Genomic DNA, 22,691 nt, shown 5'->3' with positions numbered 1-22,691 from the left:
TTTCAGCAGCTGTCAGGCGGAGATTCAAACGATGGCTCTTCACCGACATGCCCGTGGATTACTTCGTCAACCAGCTTTGAGGGAAGTGACAGAGTCACACATACTCAGTGATCGGTTCATGGTTGCTATGCGTTCCGAACCTGCTCTCGCCGTGTTTGAAGCCGTTTGACAGCTTGGCAAGTCAAACTCTATTTTCAGCGCAGACCGCAGGCTGGCATCTCACGCCTGCGGTTCGAGATTAGACCCTGGTGCCGCTCAAGTTCTGGAACCCGTCTAACTCGCGAACATGCCTGCCGCAACCACTGAAGATGAGAAAGATGCCTTGTGGCACAGATCAGATTGACCAGATCACAGAAGCGGGTATACTTGATCGCTACTCTGAATGCTACACGAGAAGAGAAGCGTGTGCCTCAGCGCCCAACCTCAGACAGAGGCACGCCTACACCACCACCGCCACCAATGCCATTGGCCATGCTGTTGTTGGTCGCGTGGTCAAAGTCGTTGAAGATGGGCAGGATGCTTTGCATGTACGAGTCCAGCAGATCGTCCGTGCCGAGCCAGGTGCTGGTCACCGGGTCCAACGAGGGCCCGTTACCGGAGCCCATGGGCGTCGACATGTGGCCTCCACGATAGGCGGAGGAGAGTGGAGACGGGGCTGCGTTGAGAATGCCGGTCATGCTGCTACCTCCTGGACCCGATGCGGGGATGCCCGGTGTGGTAGCGTAGGGGTATGGATAGCTGGCACCGCCTGCGGACGAGCCCGGCATGTTCATTCCCGTACCCGATGCGGCCCCGACAAAAGGCGGGCGACCCGAGAGACCTGGAGTCTGCAATCCGTTCTGCGCAGCCGACTCGAAGGCAAAAGCCATGTCACTCATTGCTGTTCCCGCCATCGACGTGCCTGGCGTCGAAGGTCGCGGCGCCGCCGTTGCCTTGCTGAGGTCGTAGCCGGGAGCAGCACCGCCGCCCGCCGTCACACTGCGTCGCATGTCGAGCGGGTCGCCCGTTGCGCGCGGACTGGGCGCACCGAGAGCGCTAGATCCAGCCGACATGTGCGAAGACCCTCGAAGACGCTGTCGCTTTCTTCGTGACTTTTCCGCTCGGTCCCTCTCGACCAGCTCAGCACTGAGCGAGAGAATGAAGCGGCCGTAGAAGCGAGCAAACGATCTCGAATGCGTCTTGTCGTGCGGATCACCGGCGAGCATGAGGCCAAGCTGCACCACCAAGCCGCGTGTCTCGATCGGACCATTCTTGAGCAGATGCACACCGGACCAGCCGAGCATGGCTGCCACGATGCGGCTGATGATGTTCGCGTTGCCATGCAGGCTGTCCAGCGCTAGTCGACAGGCATCTGTCAGCAGCACCACGCAGTTCTCTCGCGCAGCTTTGACCGAATTGCCGCAGACGCGGAGGATGCGCATGTTGGATGCCTCGCAAATGGCCCTCCTTCGGTCAGACTCTCGAATGGCGTGTGTGTTGATCAGAACCTGGATATGCAGACCAATGATGCGCATCGTGGTGGAAGTCAGAGGATGCCTGTCCAACGCAGGATGCTCGCACCAGGCTTCGGACCAAGCGCCGAGCAGGACATTGGCAGAGACACGAATGCTCTCGATCGAACCGACTTCATAGTAGCTCTGGCTGAAGATGCGCGTTCGCATGATCTCTTCGATGCGGCGCAAATGGAGAAAGGCTACCACCTGGATGTCGCCGTCGAGGGAGATGGGCGACTTGAGCCAGTCGTTGAGTGTGCCCCAGTCGACATCCAGGGTGGTGTTGGGTCGTTGGCCGGAGAAGGAACTAAAGCTCCTCTCCATGATGGCTGTCAGAGCCCACGTCCTCGAGCGGTCTCGAGCGTGACGCCGGGCCTTTTCATCTTCCTGCGGCGTATCCTCGCGCATGGCAAGGTCAAGCTCCTTGGCCATACGTGCGGCGGTTCCAATCAACAGCCACGCTCGGTCTTCGGCCATGAGCGGGGTGAGATGCGCCCACATTGGCCAGACGATGAGGCCTTTGACGACTTCGACACTCTTGACGTTGCGACTCAGTACCTCGACGACGAGCGAATCGACAAGAGTGCGAAGTCGTTCGAATTGCTGAACGGAGCGCGGATTGCGATCGACCGAGGCGGCGATGGCGAGAACGACCGAGAAGAGAAAGTTGGACGACTCCTTGATGGTCTCGACATTGTGGATGATGGGGTCCAGGATGCAGAATTGCTCATGGATGACATCCATGAAGATCTTGAAGAGGCGGTGCACATCGTCCATGGTGACAATGCCTTGATCCAGCGGGTCACATCGGCGCGTGTCCCAGTTTGCAGAGGCGGACGCGCCAGAAAAGTAGGAGGCACGTTCGCAGGCGGCGTGCCCGAGACAAGATCGGGTCCAGCCGTTGTTTTCGAGCATAGCAGAAATGTCGCGAGCGGAGCGGGACTGCGCATCGTCCTCGTCGTGAGGCGGATCGTCAGGATGGATCTGCGAAGAGCTGCGCTTCTTCGCATCGATAGGTGGCGCAGGACTGTAGGCGGCATCGTCGACGTGTCCGTTCTCTACAGCGAGCTCGTCTTCCTCGCTGTCCGAGTCTGTGCATCGCTTTCCGAGCGCAGCTTCCGAGAGGCAGAGAAGCGGGTTGGTGGAAGAAGGAGGCATGCGCGATTCGCGGATCAAGAGACCATCATGGTACTTGGAGGTGCGTCGACCGCTACCGGTGCTGGCGATGCTCGCATGACTGCTGTGTGGGCCGCCGGAAGAGATAGCAGTGGGGACCGAAGAAGACTGGTGCGAGCCTGAGGCGGATGAGGCTCCAGCGCTTTGAGGCGATTGGTGATTGCTGGTGCTTGCGTCGGATCCGTGGCGGTGGTGAGGGTGATAAGGATCCACCGTCAATGGTTGCGAATACGAATTGCTCATGCCTGAAGGGCCGGGATGATCCCATGCTACGCTGCGCCGATAAGCAGAGGTAGAGCTGGTGTGGTGCGGGACGGGAGGACTGCGATCGAGCTGGCTCATAGAACTGCGTGATTGGAGTGGACTGTCGTGCTGTCGATGCATGGCTTCGGTCTGCTCTCGCGCGCGTGTCGCAAGGTTCTTAGTTCCGGGCTTCTTGCCTCGACGAGAAGCAGTCCAGTTGCATTCGATGCCCTTAGCCTCGCAGCGAGTGCAGTTTTGTGCGTCCTTGCGTTTGCCGTTGCACTTGATCTTGGCTTTCCGGCATCTGTTAAGATGGGATAGCCGTAGTGCAGAAGGACATGGAAAGGGAGGAGGGAGGAGGGTACCAAGCGAGGTGACGGACAGGGTCAAATGGCGGGAGCAGGGCAATGTAGATGTCAGTATGTTGAAGAGGGGCAAGGGCAGAAGGGCGGAACATGCTGCGATGGCGTATGCATTGCCGCAGGCCCGGATGTCTCGCCGTGTTTGGAGGGGTGTCTGCTGTGCTGACATGGGTACTCACTCTAAGCAAGCTTGGGAGTTGCGAATGCGAGGACGCTCTCCGACGAGATCGTCTTCCATCGTGGTATCCATGGTCGGGTCTGGGAAGGGTGATGGTGAGGAAGGGAGGGGATGGGATCGAGGGACGACGTAGAAAGCGTTTTTGCGGGAACGGTTGAGTTGAGTTGAGCTGAGTGAGAAAGGGACAAGGAGAGGTGCGGAAGCGTGGCTGAGCCGGTTAGGCTTGCCTAGCTAGCCTTTCTGCCAGTCCTGCGCAGCCAGCGGCTAAGTAGAAACGAAAATTTGACTTTGGATTGCCTTTCTTTCCTACGCTTTGACGGGTGTCGTGTCGGCTGCCAGCTGCCGGCTAAGCAGCAGCTCACTGCGAGTGTATGCGGGCGGAGCCAAAAAGAACAAGGAGACAAGGTCCGGTCCCACACCCAAATCAAACTTAGGTCCCACCCGAAGGGAGAAGAAAAAGTCTTGCTTAGCCGGCTGCCCCCCTAACAGGGATTTTTTGACCTTGCATGTAGTCAAGTCAAAACTCGACACGAAAGAATTATCCAGCTGATCTCGGCACCCTCCGCTGCCCTTTATCACGATAGCAAAAGCAATTCGCCGGTCAGAGCTCTCAGGCATCGTCATGATCAACCATGCGGAAGCTGGAAAACAGCATAGAAACGAAGCCGGCGACCGATAGCATTGACGCTCATGCGCCGGTCTCACCACAGCCGAAAGAGTGCGGGGAACGTAACGTCAGAGGCTTGAGATGAGGGTGATTGCTGCTGCCCCACGATCCTACGACACCTCGTTCCGTTGGCGGACCGAGGATGTGGCTGGGCGCATGGTTCGCTGCAGCTGCTGCTCGATGATGCACCTCGCGAAAGGACGCCTCTCTCTCTTTCCCTTTTTTTGGGCCAGAAGAAGCTTTGTATTGGTTTCAAGTAGCAGCGACGCTTTGTTGGCTTCAATTTGCCTTTTTGAACCCTTGATTCGCATTACCATTTCGGAAGGCTCTGTTCCTTCTTCATTACGCCAAATGGATCTCTCCGCAGTGCGCTTTGACCGGCACACGGCTGCTGCAATCCATCGGACCCACACTTGGACGAGGCGCCAGATCGACCCGCATTCCAATACAGCCATCCGCAGCGGAACCAATGTTCCATCATGTGCCCAAACGAGAGGACAATACGACAACGAGAGATTGTTGCAAAGTGAGGCAGAGCTCGGAAAACAAGGCGAAGCCAAAGAAAGGGTCTTGGAAGAGGAAGCGAGACCAGATCCAAAACCGAGCCAACGAAATCAGGCACAGCACCTAAGAAAGCGAGAGCAACGAAGCAACTTGCCTGCGCTCGCTCAGCTTGGCGTGTCTTCTTGACTTTGAAGCCCTGTCAGTCAGTCACTTAGTTGGCCGACCACCGACCGACCGACGAGCCGAGCCAACCCTGACTCTCCTTGTGCTTAGGGAGAGAGCTTTACTGCTTCTCAATCCCGAATTGGCTGCTTCTTTGCTGCTGCTTCACGACTGCGCAGTGACAAGAAGAGGGTCGTCAGCTTCGCAAGACAACCCTGCAGCGCCGAAGCCCACGCGGACAGGACCGTGCCTCCTCCTTCTCCATCATTTTGCCTGGCCGCGCTCTCCACACTCCCTTCCGATCCGCTTACCCTTTCGCAACACACACCAACACGATCCTCTGCTCCATCGCGATCTGATCCGACATCCACTGCGACACACTCGTCGGTACTTTCGCCGAAGGACGATCCCACGCTCGTTGGTTTGTAGCAAGAGGCTCAGCGGTCTCAGCGGCACGAGCGCTTTGGACCTCGCCGTCGATCTCGACAGCTTATCACATTCGCACACCGGTGCAAAGCCGAATCTATCCTCACTAGAATGCTCCCATAGAACCAGCTCGACTCGACTTGACAGGTCCCACGCCCTCCGAGCTGTCACCTTGTGACCTTGTGTTCGGCTGCTCCGATTCTTTCCCCGATCCAACGTCTCAATCCTCGTCGGATTCACCATCGGTCGTCACCATGTCGTCGTTCAGCTGGAAAGGTCTTTTAGGCGTCAATCAGACGTCTGCATCCTCGTCATCTGCCTCTCCAAGCACATCGGCTGCCATCAATGGCTCTGCAGCATCGACCGGTACCGCCGCAAATCACGTCGCGTCGAGCGCAGTTGCTGCCAATGCAGCCGCCGCATCCAGCGCAGCAGGTGCATCTGCCATGAGTCCGTCTGCGTCTCGATCACCACTCAATTCCAATCCGTACTCAGCGACTCAGCCAACAACACCCTCCGTGCCTCTCTTTGGCGGCATGATCCCGAGCTCAACCCCACATCACAGCACCAGCTTCATCCCATCGTCCGCCTCCACCGCCCAGTCCTCCCTGATCATCTCGCGAAAACCATCAGAGATCCCCGTCAACTCGGTCGAGGGCGGAGGATATCTTCTCGGAATGGAGAACTTTGGCAATACCTGCTATGTCAACTCAATCATCCAGTCGCTCTACTTTTGCCGACCTTTCCGGGATTCGTTGCTCAGCTACAAGACTTCAAGTCGAGAGCGGTCCGAATCCGACGCGGGCAGCCAGCATGGCATCCACACCATTGGCGACCTTGCCTCTCGGACTCTCCCTGATACGACACCTGACAGCATCGACGGAGTTCCTTCGTCGGATACGCTATTTGCCTCGATGCGCGATCTTTTCGAAGTCTTCCAGCAATCGGGGCAGCAAAAGGCGCTCTCTTCCCCCACCCGGTCCACAGCTCCCGGATCCCTCCCGCTCTCGAGCCCAATATCGCCTTCCCCTCCCACCATTGCAGAGCAGCCAGGCGTCTCGAGGAAGACTTCAATCTTGGGTCGTCCTTCCACTGCCGGCACCACTTCCGGCAGAGGTGGAGCAGGCAACCAGACCGTCTCTGCCGCCACAGTCAACGCCAGTGCCACTGCAGCTCAAGCCATCCCCATCACGCCCAACTCGGTTGCAGGTTCGGGTCCACCCAACCTGTCCATCTCAACCGGCTCCATAGGCACAGTCGCTTCCGGCTTTCCATCGGTCGACTCGAGCGCGGTCAAGTCCTTCCTGAGCACCCTCAAGCGCGAGAATGTGCTCTTTGATAGCACCATGCACCAGGATGCACACGAAATGCTCAACTTTGTGCTCAACAAGGTCGGCGAAGACCTCATCGATGCTGACAAGGCCAAGAACCGCGTGAGGATGCAGAGCCGCAATCCATACCTCAATGCAAGGACCGATTCGGACAAAACGGTCGATGCTCAAAGGAAACGCAACGTCATGGAAGTGGGACCCAACGGCAAGACGTGCGTGCATCGCCTGTTTGAAGGCGTCTTGACCAACGAGACCCGCTGCCTCACGTGCGAGACGGTCACCTCTCGTGACGAGTGCTTCTTGGATCTCTCGATCGACATCGAACAGAACTCGTCCGTCACGTCGTGCCTGCGTCAGTTCTCGGCCTCGGAAATGCTCCGTTCCCGCAACAAGTTCTTTTGCGACTCGTGCTCCGGCCTGCAAGAGGCAGAGAAGCGAATGAAGATCAAGAAGCTCCCCAATGTGCTCGCACTTCACCTCAAGCGCTTCAAGTATGAGGAGACGGTGCAGAGATTCGTCAAGCTCGCCTATCGCGTCGTCTTTCCGCTCGAGCTTCGACTTTTCAACACCTCGGACGACGCCGAAGATCCCGATCGACTCTACGAGCTGAGCGGCATCGTCGTGCATATCGGAGCAGGGCCTCATCACGGACACTACATCGCGGTGATCAAGGTGGGCGATCGATGGGTGCAGTTCGACGACGACGTCGTGACCTACATCGATGAAGCCGAGATCTGCAAATACTACGGCGATCGACCTGGTCTCGGCAGCGCATACGTCCTTTTCTATCAGGCTGTCGATCTGGACTTTGAGGTTCTCGGCTTGGAGGATCCTGCGCTTCACGCTTTGGCCCAGCAGAGGATAGCGGCGGCCGCCGATCTGGATGGCAGGGGCAGAGCGGGCCTAAAAGCGCCTGATTTCGCTGATCCACGCAGCAACATCTCTCCTGACCGATCGGCTGGCGCTGCAACGGCGAATCGATCGCGGCTGGACTCCGTGACCGAAGGAAGCGCAGTCACCTCGGCTGGTGCAGCGGGTGGGGCCGAAGCTGGTCAAAGCGGCAACGGATGGTTCGGGTCCTTCCGCAACCGTGAGAAACGAGCAGGAAGTCAGTCGAGGCGCCGACCCAAGACGACATCATCGGCAGATCCGATTGCGCCTGGCTTGCCTGACGTGCCTACTTCGGCAACTCACGGTGAGCTTGCCAAGCATGCTGCTGCTGAACTTGCGGGCACAACACCAGACGACGGCTCCGTATCGACGCACTCGGCTGCTGCCAACGACGGCGCCTCCCGCGGCACGTCCTTAGTCACGTCGTTCGCAGCAACTCCGGCGACTGAGCACACTGCGCCGTTAGCCCACAATGGCTTCTCGACGATGGAAACCACGCCAGCGTCGACCACGGATGCGAGCGTGAGCCGCGCTACAACCGATTCGCCCAGCGAGTCCAAGTACGGCCGAATGCTCTTGAACCAAGGGGATGCTGCCGCCAACCGTGATGCTCGCGAGCAGAATTTTATGCGAGGCGCAATGAACCGGCGTGCTCGTGCCGCTTCCGAGGGCTTCCCTTCCCCGAACGCTTTGTCCGAAGCACCACCCGATTCAAATGGCCGATCAGGCATGGCTCACGGGGGCCATCTTACAGCTGAACCGGAAGATGCACATCATGCCGCAGTGACGCCGTCGGCCATGGAAGCAAGTGCTACCTCTCATACATCATCGAACGCACCACATCAGCGCGAGACGTCGACCGGCAGCGGCTTTGCGCCTCTGGAAAGGTTGCTGTCGTCCAAGAACCAAAAGTCGCAGACCAAGACGGCCCGGCGAGCGTCTTCGAGCTATATGCCCTTGTCGCCAACGGCAGAGAAGGGCGAGAAAAGGGAAGGTATGCTGTCGAACCTGTTTTCTTCCTCATCTTCATCGTCGGCAGCACAGTCGAAGCGCAACTCCGTGCAGCAGTTGGCCAACGGCGCTGACATGAGCGGAGGCACGGTGGAAGCAGGACACCAACCCACACGCAAGCCGAGCTTGTCGACGCGGACGTTGAGCAAGACCTTTGGATTCGGTCGCAACAAGCAGACCTAGGGCTGACGTCCTGAACTTCTCACCGAGCCTAGCTGGCTCATTGCCATTTTCAATAGAGAGCCTTCCATACATCAACCAAGACAAGACCCGAGTGTGTAGAAGACCGAGTCGAAGATGAGCAGACACCAACCCAAGGCTGCCGTCTTTGTCCTCGTGACTTGGCTGCTCAACCATGATCCCATTGTCCTGTCCTTCGACTCGGGTAAGAGCTTCCATGGGAACACGAACAAGGTCGGATCTCAGGTGAAAGATGGCTGGACACAGGTCAAGCGATTGACGTCAAACGGCGAACGAGGCCACAGTGCCTGCAGATGGACTGATCTGGAATTGGAGCCCCGCCTCGGGCTTGCAGGTTCATGGGAGCGAGCGAGCGCGTCAGAGACGCTCGCGTGCAATTTTACGCGCCAAGCACGCCAAAGGTGGGCGTGTTGTTGTTGGCCTCGCTTCTGCTAGCCGCCATGATGCACCAATCTACTCTCTCTGTCCACTGATCGCCAGCCTGTTCGCCCATAGAACATTCTCATCCGACTAGGACTTGGCCAGAGAGGTGTCGCGCTGAAGATGGCATCGTGGGTGCGAGCCAGAACGTTTATACATCAATTGATCAAATAGTTACCACCGATTCGACCGGTGCAGACGCCGAGGCTGCGATCGTCGCATCGCTGGAGCGAGGAGGGCAGATGCAGAGGAGCGAGCATAGTGAGGCACAGAGGTCAGGCACAGCAACAAGGCGGGCTAAGCTGGATCGCCTGCCGCTGCATCAATTCAGACGACGAGCTGCAGCTCGCCCCACGTGTGTTGAACTCATCGACGAGTGCAGCTTGCAGCTCTCAACACCGACCTCCGACGTCGGAACGGCTCTCTGCGAGCTCCCCTCGTTGAGCTTGTTCCCCTTGCATAGCGAGTCGAACGGAAAGGAAGGAAAGGACAAACGAACATCGACCTTTCCGTTGTGGCTTGCTGGCAATCCATTCCATGGAATGACCCTTCCGGTCTTGAGTTGAACCAAGGGTCCGCTGTCTCAGTGTTTGTTTTCCTCCCATCACGGGCGCGTCAGAGGAGAATAAATTGGAGGCTGCATATCCTATCTGTCATGTGCGTCTGCATGGACTTGCAGTATCAAACTTGATCTTTCATGCTTCTTCTGATCGTCCCACGGAGAAGGGTCATGAGGAGGAAAGTGACAGCCTTTTGAGCTGTCGCCGATGGCAAGCCACACAGTCAGCTTAGCGCTCCTTGTCCAGTAACTCGCCCTGCCATTGTCGCTTCGATCCGACTGTCACGTTATCTCGATCGCGGCATCTCCGAGCACCTTTTGCTTGTGTAGCTCGCTGTCTCTTCCGCCATCATTCCTGCTTGTTGTTGGCAGCGATTGTTCACCACTCCTCTCGGCTGCCGAACGACAATCGATCGTCTGTCTCAGTCATCCTTTCGAACCCTAAACGTGTCTCAGTGTTGCTTGCCCCGCACTCTCCCCGCGCTCTGAGTACTTCAGTATAAAGCTCAGGCGAGATTGAAGGCGTGTCCCGCATCGCTGCGCTTCCCTCCTCTTCAACGCCATCCCTATCAGCCGTCCGTGGCTCTCCCTGGACAGTCCCGTCCGCTTCCTTCTCCTCCTCTCTATCTACGATGCAGGCAGCACCATTCTTCCAACCAGCGCTCGATTCGTCGCGCACTGTGCCTCAATCGCAGGCATGCGATGACGGACTCACCTTTGCAGCCCACTATCCAGCGGACGACTTTGCTGCCTCATTGGCCAACGGCGAAGCTGCTCTCGAGCTATGGACCGACTTGCCCATTTCCAATCTTGACCATGCTTCCGCTTCTCGCACCACCGCCTGGAAAGCCATTCCGCTTCGCCCTCTTAAGGCCTCGGCTGGCCGCAAGAGCGGCTTCGCATTTGCTGCAACAGTCCAGTGCTCCAAAGACGCTGCCGATGGAGCTTTTGGATTCACCTATCGCATTGTGCATCCCGATGGCAAGATCGATTGGCTCGGTTCGCCGCCCAACGATGGTCAGATCTACCTCCCTTCTGCGCACACGGCTGGCTCAACAATCCAGCAACTGATTGAACCTCATCTAGGCACCGAATTCCAGCTTCGCAGAGGCAGCAACTCGCCTCTCGATGCTGACGAGACTATCAAAGTGGCTAGCCTTGTGCCATCGCGCCGAACAGCCCCCAGCAACATTGCTTTCAGCATCAACGCAAGCAGCGTCCAGTCCGGTCTGGTCATCGAAAGGACAAAGTCGACGTGGTGCACCTCGAGACGCTTCCGGTCGCTCACAGAAGTCTCGCCGGACTATGGCTCCAATCTCATTGTTCTCGAGCTAGCTCAGTCTAGCAACAGCGAAATCCTCGTGATCCTGCCAGCCTTCGACGATGACAGTGCTTCAGCTCGACTGGCTCGTGGCTCCTGCGACGGCGCTCAGGTCGACTTCCAGATCATTGGAGCCGGCGCCGCTCAAGCAAAGGTATCATTCGCGCTCGGCACAATAGCAACCCTCAAAGAGACCATTGCGGCATGCCGATCCAATGCTGTCAAGTCGCTTCGAACCAGCATTCATGAGCCGCTCGGGCTTTCCTGGTCAGCCAAGAAATTGCTCGATAGCGACTCCTCTCTGGCCCTCGACGACATGATCCCCACCATCCCGTACGACTACGACGAGTACGATTACACCGACACTTCGTTCTATTCCGACTCTACGATCGTGGATGGCTCCCAGCAAGGTCTCAGCAGAGCAAGCTCGATGATCATTCCTGGAACCGACAGCGAAAATCTGACCCAGGAGGATCGAGATGGCGATGCGTCCACTGTCAATGGCGATCGCACGTGCCAGGCCGAAGCTCCATCGAGCCCTCCCAAGCCTCGCGCCGGACTTGGCTTCTGCACCTGGGAGGCAATGCAGAACGAGCAGCGCCTTCCGTATCTGTCGGAAGTCGTTGCTGCGCTCGAGGCTGCAGAGACTCGCCTGGGCCAAGGGTCCATCGTTTCTCTGCTCATCGATGATGGCTGGCAAGACGTCGTCCACGGTGCGGAAGATCGTGGGAGACTCAACAGCTTCGACATGAACCCGGCCATGTTCGATCTCGAAGATACGCATCATACCTCGCAATCTGATGAGAGTGTCATCAGCTCCGTCCTTGCTCGCTACACTTCCTACATCCGAGCAAGATTCCCTGCCATCCGATCCATCGGCTGCTGGATGACTTTGGCGGGATACTGGGACGGCATTCACCCCGAAGGACCCATCGCTGCTGGATTGAGCGCACCACTGCGTCACGCTCGCGTACAAGATCCTTACCGACACGTCGCTCGCGACTGGTTCGTCCAGTCCAGCGAGCTGGACATGCACCTCTTCTGGGACAGGGCATTCCACACTCTCCGACAGAGCGGCGTGGACTTTGTCAAGGTTGACGCTCAGGCTGAGTGGGAATGGATGCAAGACGAAACCACCTCTGAAGCCTTCGGCAGCCACACCAGGACACTTCGTGCAGCGGCGCTCGGCAAAGCCGCATTTGAGGCGATGGAGGGTGCCGCAACGCGCTACTTTGGCGCGGGCAACGGCGTGATCCACTGTATGGCGTTCACCTCGAACCTCACCAACACGCTCAAGACCCTCCCGAATCAAGGCATGACCATCCGCTGCACCGACGACTTCTTCCCTCGGATCCCAGAAGCGCATCGCCATCACCTGTCGCATAATGTCTACAACTCACTGCTGCTTCCAGAACACAGCTGCGATGCCGACATGCTCTCTCACTGTTCTCAGCAAGGGCTTTCTTCGGAAAGCACAGTGGAGGGACCGGACCACACGGGCTACCACGCATCCTTCCGAGCCTTCACTGATGCAGGTCTCTGGATCTCGGACAAGGCGGATGCTCCCCAGCATCCCTCTATGCGCGCGCTCGTCTCTCCTCAGACACTGTCAGGTGACGGCGCGAGAGTTTGTGTTCAGGCACGAGGATCTTTGCTGCACGATGCCGTGTTCGACGATCTCGTTGGCGACGGACCCGGACCGGCCCTCAAGATGACGGTACAGCACGAAATCACCTCTTGCGCGACCCTGGGTCTGTGGAATCTGCGCGGAGGCGATGCAGCGACCTTTGATGTCCTCGACGTCAAGCAGATGCTCAACAAGCAGGGCAACGTCGATCAGGTGTCGAGCCTCCTTTACTCCCAGTATGCTGTTCGAAGTTTCCGGTCCGGCAAGATTTCGCTTCTCTCAAACGAGCCGAGTCACGACGGACAGACGAATCGCTTGCTGAACGTGTCGCTGGCAGCAGGATCATGGGAGGTGCTGACGATCTCCCCCCTGCTGACTACGATGATTGAAGGAGTGCGCGTGGCTGTACTCGGCTCCACAGAGCACTTTATGACGCCAGGAGGAGTGCATGCAGTCAGCGTCGTCGCATCGTACCCCGACAAGGAAAGCAGGAGACGTTCCTACCTGTCCCACACGCGGAAGCCATCGCACCATCGACGCCGCTCCACTCGCTCCATCAGCTCCGAAAGCGCGTCTCTGCTGACCGCTGCCGCTGCTGCCAACAAGGATGAGCGGGCATTGACCAAATCTTCGGCCGACAAGCTCATGCAGAGGTCAGATCCTGCTGCGCAGGCCGTGATCCTGTCTCTGGCTCTCATCAACGGCCTTTTCGCTCTCCTGCAGAGCACGATGACAGGCGTCGTTCCTGGTTCGCGCAAGGGCAAGGGTAGCATCGTGCCCAGAAAGACCGCTGGCGTCGACGTCGTCGACACGGTGATTGGCATGCTGGACAAGTTGCAGACGCTGTTCGTCTTCGGTCTCCTCGTGCTGGCGTCTTGGACATTGACCCTGCCGGAAGCTAGCTCAAAGAGGAAGTCCTGGTTGCCATTCCTCGACACAAAACAGATTCGAGCGACCGAGGAGAGCGAGAGGTTGCGTCCGGACGACAAGACGCTACGACGCGTTCGTTTGCGACCAGCAGATGCTGTTGCCACGCTGAAGCGCTGCCTCGAGTCGCGCACCATGATGCCTCTGCGCCAGGTGCCTATCTCGATGGCGGATCCTCAGCCGAACGCTGCCCCCTCCGCGCCCCTGCCACTGTCACCGCTGCCCGAGACGCCGTTGACCGCCAGCGTCGCGACCACACCAGATGTGGTGGTCAGCATGCTCATCGACATGGCAGTCAAGATGAGCTTCCTCGTGCTTTGTTCCAGCCGCGAGTCGATCAAAACGTGCAGAATCGAGCGCACGCGCTACGACTGCGCCTCAACACCGTGGATCAAGATCGAGGAGGTGGAGCTCGAGGAAGGAAGCTCGACTCAAGATGGATCGAAGGCTTTCCGTGTCGAAGTGGATCTGAAGGCATGGAAGCAGAACCAGGACGAGACGTACGTGCAGACGCTGTCGGCACCGGTCAGCTTGTCGCTTCGCATCAGCAGTCCCATTTGATGTATCACGCAATGTCACGATTTGACATGAGGCCCTCTGACTTGCTTCGTCAGGAACATGAGCACGAACGGGCAATGGTACAAGTGACCGCTCTGCAGCCTGTCAAGCGATCCGTGCGAACGTGCATGCGAGAGGCAGGAGGCATGGGCTTGACCTGCAGAGGTGACGTGAGCATTTCGATGTGACTGTGACTTTACAAAGTAAAGCGCCCAAAGCGTTTGCGTGCTGCGCATACCGCCTTTCCTCTCAATTCGTCTTTCCTCTCAACAACCAGCATCCCATCCTCTTGCTTTCCTTACATCCTCTCGACTAGTATGGGTATCGGAAGCTAGCTCGCTGCTTGTCAGTCAAGTCGGTCAGATCCTCGTGGTCCTCGGTCTCCTTTGCTGCATCGCCCTCCACATCCGCTCCCATGCCAAGCATACCGTTCTGCTTGTTCCAGATGTAGTGCGTCGCTCCGATAGCGATCAAGCAGAGCGCTGCGAAGCCGAACATGGTGATCAAGGTGATCTTGGCAGGTACGTAGTCGGGCGCATCCTTTGCTCGGTAAGTCTGAGGGCCGATCAAGTTGCCCACCGAGTACCCGACCTGCAGGAAGGTGTTGAAGACGATCCTCTTGGTCGTCCCCGAAACACTTGATCCTATAAAGGCGTAGAAGTGGGGAGAAGCGACGGGATAGGTGTAAACTATAACAAACCCGGTAAAGCGAGCAGCGTTCGCCGAAGCGGGGATTGCGATCATCATGGTGCCTCCGACGACGGCGAGCAGGTACATCAGCACACCCGGAATGACCCTCGACCTGGTCTTATACGACAGCCAAGCGCCAAAAGCGACAGCGACGACCTCCATCGCACCTGGTGCCATGCCGAGCAATGCAGTCGTCCTACTGTCATAGTGGAAAGAGGAGATGATGGCGCTCGAGAAGTTGGACACGCCGCCGTTGGCGATGTTGGCGCTGCAGACACCTAAGAAGAAGAGATACAGCCTCGGATCGCGAATGGCCTCCCAGAGCTGGTCCCATTTCCAAGTCGAGTCGTGGATGCCGGACTTGTTTGACTTGATGCGATGCACAGCGACCTGACGCTCTCGCTCGTTGAGGTAACGGATCGTCGCCGGCGAGTCGGGCATGAAGAAGAACACCACGACACCGAAAAGCAACGCAACACCACCCAAGATAAGATACATTTGCTGCCATACCTTCAGATGCGAAGGCTTCTGCACAAGAAGGCCCCAAGCTGCCATTCCGCCACATATTTGTGCTATGCCGTTCATCGAGAACCACGCCGAGGTCCTCGTAACCTGCTCCTGCTTCTGGTAGAAGCGACTGGTTAGGAGGATGAAGGCAGGGGTGAGCGCGGCCTCCCACCATCCGAGGAGCAGACGGACGACGACTAGCTGGCCGTAGTTCTTGCAAGCTGCGTGCGCGCCAAGCGAGACTGCCCAGAGGATGATGCAGATGGCCACGTACCTCGACAGCCTCACTTTCTGCAGGAAGAAGCCGTGGACGGGCGTCGCGATCAGGTAGCCAACGTAGAAGAACGAGCCGAGCCACGAGTACTCTTGACCCTTAAGGTTGGTGTCCTTCTTAATGCCGAGCAGGGAGGCGTAGTTGAGCGACGTCTTGTCGAGGAATTGCATGAGGACAGCAATGCACATCAGAGGCATGAGGACGAGGTCGATCTTGCGGAGCACTTTCTTCAGCTCCAGAGGGGTGATGTCGGATGCCGAGGCTGCGAGTGCAGCTGCCTTGGCGTTCTCGCCCTGATACGACGACGATTCGACATGGTATGGGGATGTCGGTTTGGCGTCATCGTACGAATCGTCCTTGTGGGTGTCAGAGGAGGGGGTCTTGATGGGGGTCACCTCCGACATGATGGGGGCGGCCATCTTGGAGAAAGTGTGGAAGAAGCGAAAGGTGAGCGGACGTAGACCTTTGTGAAGGACAAGGGGTCTCTTAAGTAGGCTATCTGGGCTCGATGCTTCGCGAGCACACCATGGCGCTTGGGAAGCTCGGCTGGAGACCCTTCGACCACACGGCCTCAGGACCGTCGCTAGCCCCACACCGGGTCTGCCACAATATTGCAGCTAGGCCGCAGATAGCTCATGCGTTCTTATCTATCCACTGTCACATGCGTACCCACTATCGCAATCGCTCACATGCACAAACCTTACTGGTGCATCGGCCATTTCAACGCCTTCACTTGCCGACGGTGAGCGCGGTGGCGGAGCCTGTCAGTTTGCGGCACTTGAGGCGGCAAGAAGGCGTTCGGAATTGTGAACGGCGAATTTAGCGTTCGGGATAAGACTGTTCGGCAGAGATAGCGCAGAACCCTGTCAAATACTCCTTCAAACGACCAATCGAAACTTTCTTCTCACTCGCTTAGCATCGTTATCTCGAGAGGCTTGTTCTTATTCGTTGCGAGTGTCTCCTTTTCGATCGCCATGTGCCACCGTGGAATAGCAGAACGGGATGTCGTCAGTTGAGCCACGGCCTGAATCCACAACAGCTGTCACATCGTAGGAGAGGAAATGCCGTACATACATGTTCCCGTTCCGATCCGCCGGTCACCTTGTTGCCCTTGCTCACACTCCGCGCAACGTTCCGATGCGATGAAGCTTCTTTGCTGGACACGCGGATGATCAGAGCGCATGGAAGCGATGAAGACTCGGGTGAGACGGGAGCCAATCAGCGCCCTGGGTAGAACAGTCAAGCGGCAAGTCGGGCGAGTTTTCTTCGGCAGCGCTGATAAGCGAGCTTTGCACAATGCCTTGTCGGCTCTGCTTCGGTGCAGGTGCGCATGCTATCTGCGAATGCAAGGATCCGTACGTCTCCACAGAAGCTCGCAAGGCGGAGTCATCCGTTGAACTTTGCAGTCGACAAGCGACGTTAGTGATGAGTGACGGTTGAGTGAGTGTGCTCTTCCGTATTGGCAGGGTGTGCTCAGCTGGGTGCTTGCTGGGGCAATCGCATTGTGCGGCTCTGCCAGACACATGGCAGAGACGTGCACGTGGCCGTCTCAGCCCAAGCCTGTGTGAGCGGTGGCTAGTGCCAATGCTTTCGATGCCGAATCTTCGCGGAGGGCCTGCGTGCGGGTGTAGGCTGCAATCGCCGGTTGACGTCCAGCCCCAGGCCAACAGAGGATACATCGCCCTGGCTCTCTGCTCAGTGCATAGGCAGTGTCGAGTTCTCGGGCTCGCCAGGTTGTCGTCCGAGGACACAGAACGCAGAGCTCGCATGGACCTGCTGACGCTGGCGGCCAAGCAGCGTCTGCCATTGCCACCATTCGCGTTCGGCCAACGACACACTCTCGGCATCTCACTCTGATTCTTCCGCAGCTATCCCAGCGACTCGTCTCGAGGCGCTCCGCCGTTAGGCCCTGCGCGCTCTTGCTGTGTGGACGCGCGAGGAGCAATCCAGACCACGTTCGGCACGACGCACACTGAGGTCCCACATCCGCTGTCTGTCTTTGGTGCAAAAGGGTATATATCATTGCGTGGACCGCCTGGTAGTGATGCCAGCAGCGTGCATAATCGCTACGATGGAGCGGACGGTGCAAAAGAGAGGGTCGAAGAGGGTACAAATACAGTGGCAGATTGGCGGATGACTTTGAGCCGCATTGGTTTGGCAGGTCAGGACTTGACGAGCATCAAATGATGGAGCGTCGAATCAATCCATCGACACCTTGCCGAGCCCGTCCTCGTCGACCGCCTCCATGTTTGCCAGGTTGAACGCTGCGTTTCGGCGGTACTGTTTAAGCGAAACGTGATTGAAAAGAGCGGAGTTAGCATGCGGGCACACGACGCTCAGCTGAGACGGGAAGCACTCACAGCCTCAGAAAGCTCCGCAACGATGGTGATGGCCTGGTTGTGATTGTTGATCTCAACGACGGATCGGTCGAGCTCGAGCAACGCCTCGTTGAGTCGGTGGACGCTCTTTGTGATTCGTTCGAGCAGCAGCGACTGTCTCTCCTCCTGTAGTGTTGTAGCATATGTAGACGAGCATCAGTATAAGATACTATGCGCGGCTGCTGCGAGAGGGTGCCGAACTTACATGTGGATTCTCCATGATGCGTAATGGTGCGTTTGAGATGGTGGTGATGAGTTCCATACAGTGAAGTGTCACTTTGAAGTGTTGCTCTCTCCAAAAACTTGACGCGCGCGTCTGGACCTGTGCAGTCTCACCGTGTCTCAGAGAGAGCGCTTTCGAAATGATTCGTGCGACACGTGATGAGCATATTCATAGGTCTAACACACTCAAAAAATTACGGGTTGAAGGCCGCGTACAAAGTCGACGTGGAGCCAGCTGCAGACGGTCAGCTTCTGAGCAAGGCTGAGCCACTCAAGTCGAGAAGATCTTCTCAACCTGTCCGCTGATTCGCTGACTTTGACGGTGCATTGACGTTTTTGCAGGTGCAGCCAGCCTACACCACCTTGCCTTCTATCATCCCCACAAGATCAAGTGACTCAGGAGACCGTCTCAACAAGGTGTTCCTTTCGTCTCCCATCGCCTTCGTGTCTGCAAAGCCCCGCCACTGCGTCTCTGGCTGCTGCATTCGTCGCAACAGTCTGCAGTCGCACAGGTGTGCACACATCCGCCAGGATGAAGGTCGCTACTCAGTCACCCGAGATCGCAAGCGTCTCGTTGCACCGGAGCATCCCTACATATCTTCACCTCTATGTCCTGCCCTTCCTCTCGCTCTACCCCGTCTGGGCCTACGCCTACTTCCTCAAGTACGATGACTGGGTCAGGTCCGAGGAGTGGACCTTCGTCTTCACCGTCCTTCTCATTTCCGGCCACGCACTCAGCTTCCTCGTAACCAAATGGAGCATCGCTGCCAAGGTGCTGACTACTTGCACCACCGCCAAAAGTCTCGATGATGCTGAGCTCGTCCGCGTCTACCCACTCGCACACAAGGGCGAAGGTGCCATCGTCTCGCTTGATCGTGTCGAGCGACCCAACCTGCCCATCGAGATCTCGTTCACCTACCAGGCCGACAAGTACATCCTCGCCACCCCGGATGCTTCTGCTTCGCCCACGGATATCTTTGTCTCGCCTCTGATCAAGGAGCCCACCTTCCGCCGTCTGCCTTACCCTGCCGATGCCAACCCGCCCCTCTCGAACTTCCAGTCTTACAAAGGATTCAAGACCGAGAAGGATGTCGAGCTCGCCCTCGGCACCTTTGGCAAGAACGAGCTCGACATTCCCAAGCCCAAGTTTGTCGACCTCTTCCTCGAGCATGCCGTCGCGCCCTTCTTCGTTTTCCAAGTCTTCTGCGTCGGTCTCTGGATGCTCGACGAGTACTGGTACTACTCGCTCTTCACGCTCTTCATGCTCGTCGTCTTCGAATGCACCGTCGTCTTCCAGCGACTGCGCACGCTCAGCGAGTTCAGGACCATGTCGATTCAGCCTTACAGCATCTGGGTTTACCGTGCTGGCAAGTGGGCTGAGATGCAGACCTCCGATCTGCTGCCCGGCGACCTTGTGTCGATCGACCGATCGAAGGAAGACTCTGCAACGCCTTGCGATCTGCTGCTGGTTGCTGGCTCCACCATCGTCAATGAGGCCATGCTTTCCGGTGAGAGCACACCTCTGCTCAAGGAGAACATCGAACTGCGCGACGGCAAGGACATTCTCGACGTCAATGGTGCTGACCGTAACAATGTCGTCTTTGGAGGCACCAAGGTCCTCCAGACCACCGCACCCGAAGCCGACAGCGCCTACGCAAAGCTCCGCGCACCCGACAACAGCGCACTCGGCATCGTCCTTCGCACGGGCTTCGGCACCTCGCAGGGTCAGCTCATTCGCCTCATGGTCTTCCAGAACGAGTCTCGCGTCACCGCCAACAACATCGAAAGCTTCGTCTTCATCGGTTTCCTCCTCATCTTTGCCATCGCTGCCAGTGGTTACGTCTGGGTGCGGGGCACCGAGATGGAGCGTCCCAAGGGCAAGCTGTTGCTGGACTGCGTATTGATCATCACGTCCGTCGTCCCGCCCGAGCTGCCCATGGAGCTGTCCATGGCGGTCAACGCTTCGCTCATGGCCCTGGCCAAGTACGCCATCTTCTGCACGGAGCCGTTCCGTATTCCGTATGCCGGTCGAGTCGACGTCTGCTGCTTCGACAAAACTGGCACCATCACGGGCGAGGATCTTGAGGTGCAGGGTGTGGTCAACTGCTCCCCCGGTGGCGACTCGCCATTGATCCCGCTCAAGGAGGCTTCGGCCGAGACGACGCTCACTCTGGCTTCGGCGCACGCACTCGTTCTGCTCGAGGACGGCCTCGTCGGCGACCCCATGGAGAAGACAACCCTCGAATCAATGGACTGGAAGCTCAACAAGGGCGACATGCTCACCCCCACCGACCCAAAAGCCGGCCCGCATCGCTTTGGCGTCCAGGTCCGCCGTCGATTCCAGTTCTCTTCCGCCCTCAAACGCATGTCTACCATCAACCACATCATCGACCAGACCGGCAGCCGTCGTGTGTTCATCGCGGTCAAAGGCGCACCCGAGACCCTCAAGACCATGTTCTCTCAGCTCCCCGCTCATTACGACGAGACGTACAAGGGTTTCACCCGCCGCGGGTCGCGTGTGCTCGCCCTCGGCTACCGCTTCGTCGACAATGTCCAGCCCAATGACACGAACAGCATCAACAACATGACGCGAGACAAGGTGGAGGCCGGGTTGAAGTTTGGCGGATTCCTGGTGTTCCATTGTCCCCTCAAGCCGGATGCGATCGAAAGTCTCAAGATGTTGAACGACTCGAGTCATCGCTGCATTATGATTACGGGCGACAACCCGTTGACTGCTGTGCACGTGGCGACGCAAGTCGAGATTGTGGATCGTCAAACGCTGATCCTCGACGCTCGGGAGGGTGCGACGTCGGAACAGGAGCTTGTATGGCGATCCGTTGACGAACAGGTCATCATCCCCGTCACGGCCTCCGAACCGCTCGACACGAGCCTCTTCAAGAAATACGACATCTGCATCACGGGTGTAGCCATGAAGCAGTACCAAGACTCGCCCGTAGCGTGGAACCAGCTGGTCCAAAACACCTGGGTATACGCACGCGTCTCTCCCTCGCAAAAGGAGTTCATCCTCAACTCGCTCAAGTCTCTCGGGTACATCACACTCATGGCGGGCGACGGGACCAACGACGTTGGAGCGCTCAAGGCGGCCAACATCGGTGTTGCCCTTCTTGACGGCACGCCGGAGGATCTGGTCAAGATCGCCGAGCACCAGAAGATGGAGCGCATGAAGAAGGTGTACGAATCGCAGCTGTCGCTCACTGCGCGCTTCGGTCAGCCTCCTCCGCCGGTCCCGCCTGCGCTCAAGGAGAAGTTCCCCGAACTCGAGAAGGCGCGCGACGACGCGCTGGCCAAGATGCAAAACGCTCGCACCACCGATCGCACCGCCAAGTTCGACCTTTCGGCGATCACGGCGCAGATGGCAGATGCGGATATCGACGATGGTCCTCCGCAGATCCGACTGGGTGACGCGTCCGTCGCAGCACCGTTCACGTCGAAGCTGAGCAACGTCCAGTCGATCATCGCCATCATCCGTCAAGGACGGTGCACGCTAGTGGCGACGATCCAGATGTACAAGATCCTAGCGCTCAACTGTTTGATCCAGGCGTACTCGCTGTCGGTCCTCTATCTGGACGGCATCAAGTTCGGCGATTACCAAGTGACGATCAGTGGCATGTTGGCTTCGGTCTGCTTCCTGTGCATTTCGCGCGGGCAACCGATCGAGAAGCTGTCCAAAGAACGACCGGTGGCCAACATCCTCAACGCCTACGTCTTTGGGAGCATCCTCACCCAGACGGCGCTGCACATTGGCAGCATGTACTACATCCAATCGCTCAGCATCGCGTACGAGTCTTTGGACGACGTGATCGATCTCGAGGCCAAATTCACCCCTTCTCTGCTCAACACGGGTGTTTACCTGCTCGGACTGTCGCAAACCATCTCGACTTTTGCGGTCAACTACATCGGTCGACCGTGGCGCGAATCAATCCGGGAGAACCGCTATCTGTACTATGGCCTGGTTAGCGTGGGTGGTATTGCGATCGCGGGAGCCACCGAGTTCATGCCCGAACTCAACGAGTGGTTGCAGCTGGTCAAGATGGAGAGTGGCTACCAGGTGAGATTGGTGGCTGCTATGACGGTGGATTTCTTGGGCAGCTACGTGTTGGAGAGCTTCTGGGCGCTATTTGCCGATGTCAAGCCGAAAGAGCTGGTGACGAGAGGTCAGGAGAGGAGGTTGGAGAGGAGGAGGAGGGAGGTGGTTGAGAAGCGGATTGCCGAGGAGAAGGCCGGGGAGAAGAAGGAGCTGTAAATCCTCATCTTGGGGACTCGGCGGTCTCCGGTCGCACCCGCAACAATGTGTATATAGTTCCACAGTCATGCCATGCTCATCGCCCTTGGCCTACGGATGGTGATGTGATCGTTGAAGTGGTGGAACTTGCGCTTGTTAAGGAGATGATGTTGAGCGTGTGATGCATTTGGACGTTGAAAGTCGCGCCAAAAAATGCGGCCCTGAAAATCCACTACAACGCGAACACCCCCATCTACTTCGCCTCGTCCAGCTCCTTCGGCTTGCTCTCCTCGCTCACACTCTTGCATGAGCCTCACACT

At 57.7% G+C, this 22,691-nt stretch overlaps 6 protein-coding genes across 6 annotated transcripts; 3 read left to right on the top strand and 3 right to left on the bottom strand.

The window, feature by feature from the left end:
* Nucleotides 1-410: 410 nt before the first annotated feature.
* On the bottom strand, nt 411-3,524 carry PSEUBRA_000394 (uncharacterized protein; the record flags this gene model as incomplete). Its single annotated transcript, XM_016436000.1, has 2 exons — nt 411-3,216; nt 3,454-3,524. The coding sequence occupies 2 exons, from the start codon at nt 3,522-3,524 to the stop codon at nt 411-413; spliced, it is 2,877 nt and encodes a 958-aa protein (XP_016294983.1).
* A 1,941-nt stretch (nt 3,525-5,465) lies between these two features.
* On the top strand, nt 5,466-8,627 carry PSEUBRA_000393 (Peptidase C19, ubiquitin carboxyl-terminal hydrolase; the record flags this gene model as incomplete). The annotated part of the gene is made up of 1 exon (XM_059464372.1): nt 5,466-8,627. The coding sequence occupies one exon, from the start codon at nt 5,466-5,468 to the stop codon at nt 8,625-8,627; it is 3,162 nt and encodes a 1,053-aa protein (XP_059320973.1).
* Nucleotides 8,628-10,256: 1,629 nt separating this feature from the next.
* On the top strand, nt 10,257-14,060 carry PSEUBRA_000392 (Glycosyl hydrolases 36; the record flags this gene model as incomplete). Its single annotated transcript, XM_016436019.1, has 1 exon — nt 10,257-14,060. One exon carries the CDS (start codon nt 10,257-10,259, stop codon nt 14,058-14,060), a length of 3,804 nt encoding a protein of 1,267 aa, XP_016294981.1.
* A 309-nt stretch (nt 14,061-14,369) lies between these two features.
* Nucleotides 14,370-15,947, bottom strand: PSEUBRA_000391 (Major facilitator superfamily; the record flags this gene model as incomplete). The annotated part of the gene is made up of 1 exon (XM_016435966.1): nt 14,370-15,947. The coding sequence occupies one exon, from the start codon at nt 15,945-15,947 to the stop codon at nt 14,370-14,372; it is 1,578 nt and encodes a 525-aa protein (XP_016294980.1).
* Nucleotides 15,948-17,727: 1,780 nt separating this feature from the next.
* On the bottom strand, nt 17,728-18,126 carry PSEUBRA_000390 (DASH complex subunit Dad4; the record flags this gene model as incomplete). Its single annotated transcript, XM_016435978.1, has 3 exons — nt 17,728-17,808; nt 17,889-18,032; nt 18,112-18,126. 3 exons carry the CDS (start codon nt 18,124-18,126, stop codon nt 17,728-17,730), a joined length of 240 nt encoding a protein of 79 aa, XP_016294979.1.
* Nucleotides 18,127-18,660: 534 nt separating this feature from the next.
* On the top strand, nt 18,661-22,392 carry PSEUBRA_000389 (P-type ATPase, A domain protein; the record flags this gene model as incomplete). The annotated part of the gene is made up of 1 exon (XM_016435987.1): nt 18,661-22,392. The coding sequence occupies one exon, from the start codon at nt 18,661-18,663 to the stop codon at nt 22,390-22,392; it is 3,732 nt and encodes a 1,243-aa protein (XP_016294978.1).
* Nucleotides 22,393-22,691: the final 299 nt, after the last annotated feature.

Source organism: Kalmanozyma brasiliensis (genome assembly GCF_000497045.1).
Source record: "Kalmanozyma brasiliensis GHG001 unplaced genomic scaffold PSEUBRA_SCAF1, whole genome shotgun sequence".
In the NCBI taxonomy this organism is placed as follows: Eukaryota; Fungi; Basidiomycota; class Ustilaginomycetes; order Ustilaginales; genus Kalmanozyma; species Kalmanozyma brasiliensis.
The sequence above is the reverse complement of the archived record's forward strand: the minus strand, read 5'-3'. Positions and strand labels throughout refer to the sequence as shown.